The sequence below is a fragment of the Epinephelus lanceolatus genome, chromosome 17 (assembly GCF_041903045.1).
Source record: "Epinephelus lanceolatus isolate andai-2023 chromosome 17, ASM4190304v1, whole genome shotgun sequence".
In the NCBI taxonomy this organism is placed as follows: domain Eukaryota; kingdom Metazoa; phylum Chordata; class Actinopteri; order Perciformes; family Serranidae; genus Epinephelus; species Epinephelus lanceolatus.
Window position 1 is genome coordinate 24,969,760 of NC_135750.1, and position 11,254 is coordinate 24,981,013.

The window sequence follows — 11,254 nt, forward strand, 5'->3', positions numbered from 1 at the left end:
CAACAGTCCACCCCCACAAGGATTCAAAATGGTACGCCCCAATCGTTGGGGATTCACCGTGGTTGAAGAAGTTACAACACGCACTGAGAGGGGGGGACCATACTAAACTGGTGTTCACTATACTTCTGTCATGTTTTTATTCAGATATAAAATAAGATTTTGTTTCTGAACAAGCTTTGAGAAGACCTGCGACTGATTTTGAACTCTTTCGCCTCGTATAATGTGATGGTGAGTAACCTGTTGCTTCATGGCTAGTTTAATGAACGTTAGTGATGCACTTTGCGTTAGGTTGTAATGTTAAACGTTACCAACCAAATATAGTACTTTAATTTAGGAAAATGTTGCATTGTAGAAACTATTTTTTACAGCCTACAGCTTCTCTTTCTTTCTGAATTTATGTAGCTCATCCAAACAGTAAATATGTGTAAATAACTAAACGTAAACTTTAACAGAACTACCGGCTACTAGCCCGGGACGTTATAACCTTATCGCCTGATATGTAAATAAGTGGTGTGATGGAGACTATGGGAACAGTCAAAACATGGAGGTTTTAAATGCACCTGGGTTAACTCTAACAGGGTGTAACCCAGTCCCAAGTTTGTGAGAAGTCTTTGAAAGGTTTTGTTCTCTGATAGATGAATCATTGGACCCTAATATACATTTGCCTCTCAGGGCTCTGAGTCACCCCTAGTAAATGCACTGCTCCCCCAAAACTGAAAAGCTGGCTCACCCTATTGTTTTCAGCTTGTGTGGGTATAAATGGCCTTCCCCTGTTTATTCAGATACCCCCCTATTATCTTATTCCTTTGCAGTTTTAGTGGGCTGTGAGGATGCCTGACACTCCAGAGCCTGCACAGTGCAGAGGGGATGTTTTTTCCAACAGCCAGCAGTGTGCTCAGAAGTAGGGATTATGACAGTCTTGGAGGGGAATTAAGGCATGCAGATGGCTGCTCTCATGTGATGCCAGGTTTCACCCTGGTCAGCAACTAGGGGGATGTCTGGAGACGTCAGCCAGCAGTGTTTGAGCTGATAGTAAACCTGTTTTGGAGGAAGGATGCAGTGGTGACTAGTGTAGTTTATATGCCTGATTGTACTTTGGATTTAAGGCTAAATAAAGTTGGTATACCTTCACCTATGTCATTAGTTATTCAGTACTTTTAATGCTTTACACAAGCTAGTAAATATTTGAGATATATTTTGATGTAATATGACAACATTGATTCTTTTAAGTTAACTTATGATTGCTCTGTTATTGATAGCAGGATATTTGTTATCAATAAATAGCAGTTTTTGGTTGACTATCAGGATGCATTCAAACTTTATTGTACATGTTGTCTAATGTTTATTTTTCCAACTGAGCGCTCAAGTAAATGTAAACTGCATTTAGGTAAAGTGTGGAAAAAGTTATCAGCATAAACAAACCAAACGCTAAAGGGCCAAACATTACGTAACAAAAATAGTTAAGATGTCTAACCAGGCCCATACTACTCACACAAAAGTATTTTAGTTATTGAAATGCACAGTATAAACACGCAGATGCATAAACAAGCAGAGACACCCACAAGCCCATCCAGATTCCTAAACAGCATTTTCCCCCTCTTTAGAAATCTGTCTCTATTTTTCAGTCTCATTGCTCTCATGTACTTGCTTGCAAATGAATTGCTCATAAATTGCTCACATATGTCTGCAACCTCTTCCAGTATCTCAGCAATAACAAAATAATCAAATGTAGTGTATGTGGCTGTCATAACAAAATCAGTTATATTGCCTCACTGTGTAAATTTATGAGTGTTGTGTAAAAGACTTATATAAATGCAGCAGTATTGTGATATTGAGGCACAGCACTCTCATAATGGGCATAGATTATATTGAAGAGACACTCTAACACTCAAAAAGTAAAATGTGAGCATTATTTATACATTGTCAGTGTGAGACTACACTTGGGTCTATTGAGTTCTCGTAACACTTGCCATGGCGTCTGTGTAAATGTACAATATAGCCTAGTTTGACTCATGAGCAAGTCAGATGTTCAGGCTACTGGAATTTCAGGTTTGTTGCACTGACACACAGATGTGAGTGAGGCTGTGTTTCAACATGTCCATAAATCATATTCAGTACGACAAATGTTTTGCTCTCTGAGCCAAGAACATATACTTTTGTAGTTTCCACAACCTGTTTTGCACACCGGCAACATCTTTATGATGTTTTATTTTCTTATGATTTTTTTTAACAGTGAGGCCTATTGTTAGTATTTTTAACTTATGTAAACATCTTTTTTCTGTATGTGAATGCCAAACTGCTGAAGAGAGAGGTGTAAAAAGAGACAAGTATAACTCAAAGAATTTTCAAGAAATTCCTACCATGCTGGTCATTTCCTACATTTTACTTGGAGGAGACTGGCTCAAGAGCAGGCTGCTTCGTCACGGATCATTTGTTTTCGTCCCTTGTTTTTTTTCTTCTTTTAACTGCTTGTCGTCAAGAATGGGATTTAAGGAGATCAGAGTCGGCGCGCGGCAGTAATTAACCTGATTAATTGATTTTGAGACGTTAATCAGATGAGCCTCGTACCAGTAGGGGCTTGGGGTCAGCCTTGTGGGGTAAACTTCAGATGAGCCTTGGCTGCAAGTAGACTGTCCTCATCAATCATGGCCATTTGTTTATAAGCAGAATCTGAATTAATACATTTAGTTTTTGTAGTTTTGTGTTGCTGTAGCTACTGTTGGAATAGAAAAGCAAAAGCATTATCTGATTAATTGCTCCCAGTTGATGACTATTATTAGGATTACAGTATTACTCATTGAATTTGCCCAATTATGTCCCTGTTTTCAAGTATACGGAAGAGCATCACGCTCAAAATGTCACGCAAAATAAAAAATCGCATACGGGAGCTCTTTTGGTGTGCGGATCGCTTTTTTCTTTTCTTTTTTCATGCTTTTGATACTTTGTGATCCAGCACCCAACCCAGTGGGCTTCGAGGATGTGCGTGTCCTATTCTTTATTCCTGTTTTTCAATTATACACCATAATTTGGGTCAAACCAACCCATGTCATATATTTGAGTCATGTATTTTGCTTTTTTGATGATCCCTCTGAAAGATAATTGTGATGGTAAAATGTTTGGCCTCTAACCCTTCAGAATGGACAGGCCATGTAGAGTTAATCTTGGTTGTGGGATAACGGGAGACATCCATGTCCTTATGTCTGAGTATGGAATTGTTTATGCTTTGACTGAAGTATTGCTAATGCAATATCAGTCCAGGGAGTTACACACCAGAACTGACATCTGTTTTAAATTCCTTTCTGCTGTCTTCATCATTCACGTTGAACTGTTGTTGGATCATGTTTTTTAATTTCTTTGCTTATCTCATTCTGATGTCATCTATCTTTTTAGACACAATATGGATGATCTGACGTGGAACAGATAAGAGGTGAAGGATCGGGAAAGCAAGAGAAGACTGAGGCAGTTTAACACAGAGAAAGCGCTTATCATCAACTTACACAAGACATCATGTCCACCTCGATAAGGCAGGAGAGAACTATTTGTGTTCTCCTCCCGAACAAAGAGCAGCTGGACATCACTGTCGGGGTGGGTGTTTTTAATATGTCTTTAGTTGTCCTCTTAATTATCACCAAGAGGTCTTAGCAGATGGTCAGATTTCTGTTTGTATCATTATGTTTTGGCTGCACCACATAGTTTGTGAATATATATTGAAGACAGACTTCTTTGTCTTTTCACCTCCAGCTGAAATCCACAGGGCAGGATGTTTTTAATCGAGTGTCAGAGCTTCTTGGAATCAAAGAGCTGCATTTCTTTGGCCTCACAGTGGTGAAAGGTAAGCTCCATCCTCACTGGACCCTCAGTCTCTGAACCTGAAAGCACTGTTCACACTAGAGTACACACCTGCACTGTCAGTGGACTGAAGTGTGGTTGAACAGTTCGTGCACTGTAGTACCTCCACCTCATTTCAGCTGTCAATAAGTTAGACTGTAAACAGAATCACCATGTTTGGATTATGACTATTTACTGCAGGGCCTTGCAGTGCCACCCTTTTAGTGGCACTTGTTTACGTAATATTGTGGAAACTTCTTTCTGCCAAAAGGCTATTTCACTAAAGCCAAAACATTTCATTGTGCCCGCCCAGTCTGCATAATTGAATGGTGCAATCCACTTTAGCCACTGAGCAAAGTTCTGAACTCTGTGTTTCCTTGTGTTTCTGTGCTCTGTCTCCGTACAAATACGTTGAAATGCCTTGGTAATCTTGTGTGGCTCACCACTTGAACAAGCGGCCTTTTGTTTTTGTGGTGTTGGTTCAGCGATCACTTAGGCCTGGATTCCTGCAATATTAACTTCATTAAGCCTGGAATGCACCCTTGCATTCCTCCTCTTCACTGAGGGGAGGGTACGGATTGATGATGGGAAGAGGAGGGTGGGAGTTTAGGGGGTAGAGAGGTAGGGGGACTCGTCATGACACAGGCCGCCTTACTCAACTCTTGCTCAGAGACTTCAATGAAGGATGAGAGGTGAAGGAGTTGGAGTGAGTCAGAGCGGGAACAGGCTGAAAGGAGAGATGGATGGTTAAAGGAGCACGTTGTGAAACAGCTCGTTGATTTGACTACACAAAGTTGAACAAAAGAGATAAGGTGGTTCAAATAAAAAATGCCTATGTCATGACTCATAGGACCAGCCTGAGAGTGATACAACATCCTCATTCCCAGCACAGGTTGCAAACAGCTCTTTGGCCCTTCTACAGAAATAGAATCCAAATTTGTTTTCGATAAAACAACATTAACGTTTGTGTTGTGCTGCTATACTACCACTACAATTAGAATATGAAAACATTAACATTAACATTGTTGTCATTAGCTTCCTCGTACCCTTATTCACAAAAGAAAGAACTGGGGCTTTTTTTCTTTCACCCTAATTAATCCCATTGTTGGTCAAATTTTCCACTTGGTTACATTATTGTTTTGTTTGCGTGCTAACTGTCTGCTTGTTTACTGATTGTCTTTCTCCATCCCAGACAATGAACACATATTTTTAGACATGGAGGAGAAACTGACAAAGTACTTTCCAAAGGAGTGGAAGCAAGATTCGGGAAAGGTAAGGCAGCCTGTTGCATAGGGTGGAACAGTTTGTTTAAATTATTAACATTTTTGCTGTGACCCACTCTCCAAACTGTTGTGCATGTCAGTTAATTGGGAGGCACAGTTCAGTGGCCTACATGCCACAACATTTCATTTAGCATGACAAAAAGATGCACACTGGCCTTCTCTAACATGTCTCTTTCTGCACACAGGGGCTACAGAAGAGACCTTTGCCTCTATTCCTCTGCCTCAAAGTGCAGTACTACATAGAGAACGGCCGACTCATTTGGTATGTCCTACATATGTTCTGTATGCATCCTCTTCACTACTGGACAAGCTTGCTCTTTTTCCATCCATTGTTGTCCTCCCTTATAACATTTGTTTTTCCTTTTGGTGTGTGGTACCAGTGAACGTAAGGCACGGCATCTATACTACTCTGACTTGCGGGAACGGGTGCTTCGCTCTGAATGTCGTCAGCAGGAGGAGGTGTACTTCCAGCTGGCAGGTTACGCCTTGCAAGCTGACCTCGGTGACCACACGCTACCCAGGGAGGATATGGAGGTCACGCCTTACTTTGAACCCAAGGAATACTTTCCACCATGGGTAGGTATTAAAATGTGGCAGCAGCATTTAAAACACTTTGAAACAAACTCGACATTAAGTTTAAAATTGTGCTTCATAGGTTTTAATATTTTATATTTTGGGGTTATGTTGCGCTTTCTGCCCTAATCAGTGTCCGTCCCTCCTTCTTTCTATAGATTGTAGCTAAGCGGGGAGTAAACTATCTGCTCTGCCATGGGCCCAAGGTGCATCAGGAGCTGTGGGGCATGTCTACTCGTGATGCCATGCTGCTTTTCATCAGGGAGTCATGTCGACTGGAGGATGTGCCCGTCACGTTTTACAAACTGCAAAAGGTCATAAGTCACTTTAGTTTTTCAGTATCATAAACACTTTGAATTGAGTTTTTGCAGGATGATTTTTTTTGCATGATTGATTTTTACCATTAGAATAAGAAATGCTGATGCTGTTGATGATGTTATTTATGCTGTTGGATAGTGGAATTTGTTCTCAGCACATTTTTATCTGATGGACCATTCCAGACCTATTCCTTCCTTCCGTCTGATACAGTCTTTTCCAACACAAATGCAGTTAGTTTGGCTTCATTTGAGCTGTGCTGGACAAATGACTATGGAGCAGTTATGTAACCTTACATCTAATCCAGTTTATTGTCCTCCCCATTCCAAGATCACTCATCTCCTGAGTGATGGTTTGAATGCTGGCCCATGCATTGCGTAATGTGCTATCACTTTTAATTTGTTGTTAGCAGCGGCCCCAGTGTTTCCCAGTGAGGTAGGAAAGGGGCTTAACTGTGGAGCAGCTATCTTATCTGAACTGCTCAGATGCCTCTCTGACATCTCATCATTCATTTGTCCAGGACAAAAAGGCAGAGAGAGGAACAGCATTGCTCGGTCTGACCCTGCGAGGAATGCAGGTTTATCAGGTACGTGCATGTGTGAGTGTGTTGTTGATGCGTGGTATATGCGTCAACACATGCGTGCATAAAAGTGAATCTGCATTGGCTCAAAGATTCAGTCTTTGTATGTGTAGCCCTGTAAAACCTCTGACTAGACGTGTGAAGAATGTGTGGGATTGCCACCAACAGCAGTGCAGGAGGAGATAGGAGCCGTCTGCAAATGCCAGTCAGTTGTTTGATCTGTCCATCAGGGGCCATCTGGGGGGATTAGGGCTCCAGGCCTGGCTGATTAAAGAGCCAACAGACCGTGAGATACCTCGAGAAGCCCTTGGCCTCTTCGCCAAGTCCAGATGGCTTCTGTGAACAAAAAGACAATTGATTATTGATCTCTAATTTAAAAAATATACCCCAGTAGATTACACATCCAGAAATGTTCTGTTGCTCACACACTATTGAGCTCTTATTTGTGTGTGCGTGCTTGTGGTTTATATTTATAGGAGGTGAACAACATTCGACAGCTGCTGTACGACTTCCCCTGGTCAAACGTGGGACGTCTCACCTTCCTGGTAAGCATGCAGCTCATTTCCATTCTCTGGTAATCTTAGGTGGAATCATTCTAATTATTTAATGGACATTAGCTATGTACACTATGTATAATATGTTCTCCCATTCAGGGTAAGAAATTCGAGATCCAGCCAGATGGCCTGCCGTCAGCCAGGAAGCTGGTTTACTACACAGGGTCATCGTTCCGCTCTCGCCACCTCCTGCTGCACCTGAGCAGCAGCCATCGCCTCTACCTCAGCCTCCAGCCTGCCCTCAAACATCTACGCCAGCTGGAGGAGAGCGAAGGTACAGGAAGGAGAATACAAGGGCAGGATTAGTATCAGCGATAATTACAGTTTGGCTCGGGGCCACTTGTAGTCAGCAGAATTCTTCTGTAGACAAAAAGTTAAATGAAAACTTAAGAAAAGTCACTTTTTTCCCCACACAGAGAAATTAAGAGTTCCTGTTCATTAATCACATTTGTAGCCCCAGCGCTGTTCAAATTTATATTTATTCAAATGATACAAGATGCTCTTTTATTGGAAATAAATATTTCAGTGTGCGTGTGTTAAAGGTCTAAATATAGGAGTCTAAAGTCTAAAAGAATACACTCAGAGAATCAATTCATCAAAGTTTTTCATTGATCAGTGAACCTTAAAGTATTACCAATATTATTTCCAGCATTTTAAGCAGCTTCTGGTACTTTACAGTTACTGAATAGAGCTAGTGCCGTCGGTATATCTTCAGTACTTTTTGACAACTTCTTAACAAACAGCTAACCTCACGTTCTTTTGATGGTTTATGTTCTAATTTTTAAAAAAAAATATTTTCTTCTTTTTTAGATAAAAAGTGTTACAGAGAGTCATACATCAGTGATGACCTGGACTTGGACCCCCCAGGCAGCGAGAGCAGCCCCGGTCTCTCTCGACACTCCACCAGCAGCTCTGGAATTGAAGCTGACGCTCGTCAACACAGCATCTCCACAGAGGTGGCCTCCATGGAGGACGAAGGTCACCGGCAAGCAGAGAAGTGTTTCAGTTCAGGAGCCAGTTGCGGCAGCTCCTTTACTTCTGGGATTGACGTAGGCAGCAAGGCACGGATAGAAGATGAAGGGTGGCAAGAGGAAGGTGAGAGGTTTTTATACTGACGCATTTGTACAGGACATTTTATCCATCTCTCCATATATATGGTTTTTGGGAGTAAACTGATGCTACTTGTTGAATGAAATAGTTGGTAGACGGGAAAGCAGCTGTGTGCCGTGCTGATATAGTAACTTGTAATAGTTGAGAATATGAGAGATTAATGATGTTATTGTTATAGTACATGCTGTGTTTAAAGTTAGTTTCATTTTTGTTTCATTACGATCTTGGGCTTGTTCAAGATGAGCCTCGCATGCACCGATTTGATCGCCGACGATAGTTAGATTTGTGTCCAACTTCATCTCATCTTTCTCTGACGTCATACAAAAGTGGACAACGATAATCTCACAAGAATCAAGGTGGCACAGTTGCTCTCTACCAATTAGAGGATCCAAGGCATGATGGGAAATACCAGACTCTTATCTGATCTAATAGCTGATTGGTTTAGATGTTGACTCAACAAGATGTTTTAGATAAACTTTTCATTTTTGTTTAATTTCAGAGATTTGGATGTTATTTGTATGATGTGAAAGTTTATTCTGTTTAAAGAATACATGTTGTGTGACTGATGGTGAAGCTTAGTCGTCAGAGACTAAATACATTCATCATAAACCATATATAGTCTGTGATATATCAACATTTGACTGTTTAGTTATTGAAGTATTTAGCAACACCTGTGGTCAGTGGGATGTGAGGATCTGTACAGATGTGAAACCCTGACTATATCTGACTGATCTTTAATAAAAGCTGTTGTGTTGTATTTCTTTCCTCTGTGTTTGACTGTTAAGCTGATGTTTTAAATGAAAAATGGAGGTTGAACCATGAACAGAAATTGCAGATTGCCTGTAAAGCATTTAAATAGGTCACTCTGTCATGATTGAAACAAATTGGAGACTGAGAACAAACTGATACATGGGTCTGATAGCATTTTTAATAAATCAACCTCAGATCTAACAGGATGTGAGTGTTTCAGTGACTTCCTGTACAGACCGAAGGCTGCTGGACACTGTTGAGAAACTGTCAGACTTGACCGTGGCTTTCTGTCACCGCCTCCTGCTGCAGCTGCCTTATCTTGGCCACTTTTTAGGCAAAGCGCAGTTCATCTTGAACGAGTCTCTTGAATCACAATGAAATGAAATCCGTTAGATTTTATCCGATTTCTAAAACTTTTTTTTTTCTTTCAGAGATCAAGACGTGTGTTGGAAGTCCAAAGGAGGTTCTTGTGGATGATCCTTATGAGATGTTCCAGTTGGCAGATCTTCTTGAAGGAGTGTCAGTGGATTGTTCAGAACTCGCTTCAGAGACTCCTTCACCAGGTATGAATAATTTGATTGTGACATACAGGATATTATTTGAATGGTATTTTATTTTTTCTCATCCTGTTAATGAAAACAAAATTGTTTGTATTCTTAAAAACTCTAATTATTTGGTCTCTACAGAAAACACAGCATGTCCCCCAGACAGTGATGAAGACCATGGGAAGTTACGTAACAAAGATACGTTACAACAGGTTGGTCGCCTTCTTTCCCCTGCCTTCTTCTTTGCTTCCTTTGGATTACTACATTATATTAGTCTTTATCTTTACCTCCTGTCTTTATTCTCGATGCAGAAATCTAAGACACAAGTCAGCGTGGATCGGCACAGCCACAGTCTAGATGATGTCCGTCTGTTCCCACCTCCGGCACCCCTGGGGACGACACTGCCACCTGATTCCTCCCACAGCTATACCTTTGGTCTCCCAGATGCCTCAACAAACACAAAGACCCCTGTTGATGACAGTTATTACCCGCTTTTGCACTGCCAAGCCAAACCTTCCTTCTATGGCCGCAGGTCCACTAACTGCCTCTCCTTGGACATGTTAGGTGATGAACAGTTCCTGGAATTCATTCTTTGAATACATCAAGTGTTGATGTCTACAAATAGGCCCATTTTCCTCCTTCATTTACAGTGCAGCTTAACTTGTAAGTTGCCAACACATGAATGTCTCAATGTTTTCTACTGTATGATGATGACATCGTGGGATGTGTGTGTTTCAAAGTGCAGAGACGCATTATGAAAAATGACGGGACCCATCATTCCTCTTAGGAAACTGTGGAATAGAGATCAGAGATCTGATTCAGCAACATTTCAGTCAGTAGACAGAGCATATTTATTTTTGTTGTATATTATGTACATACTACTTGCACTATTTTATTACATATGAACAAAATATTTCTAATCAATTTTATTGTCTTTTATAAAGTTCACCTTGTAAAAATATTTCTGAAGTGTCAGTTTGACAGTAAGAGATATTTTGACATTCATTAGATGGGATTTAAGCTTCCCTTGCCATTATCCTGTCTGCTAATGTAAACACTGAAATGTCCTTGTTTTATTCAGGAGAAACTCCAGAAGCCACGGTGCTAATGATTGTGCTCCTGCATTCCTTTATCATGTTTTTTTTAAGAATCATATTTTATAATATACTCTATTTTTGTATAGTGTGCTCTGTCATGCTTTTCCTATTAGTCTGCCACAGCAATGTAGTTGCCGATGTGGAAAATTGAACCTCTTTACAGCTGGTAATGCATTCATCCAAAGCCTCCTTGTTCTATACTCCCTCCCCGCTGTCTTAATTAAGTATTCTTTGTAAAGCACTATTTCTGTAACCAGTGTATAATGAATCTGCAGTATTTTTGTATTATATAACCTCCAAACAAAGAGCCTTTCTGTTGTTTTTTTTTCTCAAATGTTGTTTTTACTGTTGTGTAAATGACAGTTTGGATGCAAAAGAACTGACGTGATTAGCCAATATGAACTCACTTGGAAAGATTGTACTTTGTACTATTGTAAAAACGTTTTCAACGCTAATAATGTATGAGCTGACAGTGTTAATTCACAATACTGAACAATTCATTTTTACCTAAAGCAATGTTTTTTTTTTTATATAATAGTAAAAATAAAATCTTTATGCCACTAAATGAAACCGGATGTTTTCACTTTTTTATATACTATACTTCTAAACACCACTATGA

The 11,254-nt window shown here is 40.3% G+C and overlaps 1 protein-coding gene across 1 annotated transcript; it reads left to right on the forward strand.

Moving 5' to 3' along the window:
- Positions 1-76: 76 nt before the first annotated feature.
- LOC117247932 (FERM domain-containing protein 6) lies at positions 77-11,205 on the forward strand. Its single transcript, XM_033612597.2, has 14 exons — positions 77-228; positions 3,391-3,585; positions 3,742-3,832; positions 5,021-5,100; positions 5,297-5,373; positions 5,492-5,687; positions 5,843-5,998; positions 6,520-6,585; positions 7,056-7,124; positions 7,233-7,407; positions 7,944-8,228; positions 9,425-9,556; positions 9,680-9,750; positions 9,850-11,205. The coding sequence occupies exons 2-14, from the start codon at positions 3,508-3,510 to the stop codon at positions 10,132-10,134; spliced, it is 1,761 nt and encodes a 586-aa protein (XP_033468488.2). The 5' UTR covers positions 77-228; positions 3,391-3,507; the 3' UTR covers positions 10,135-11,205.
- Positions 11,206-11,254: the final 49 nt, after the last annotated feature.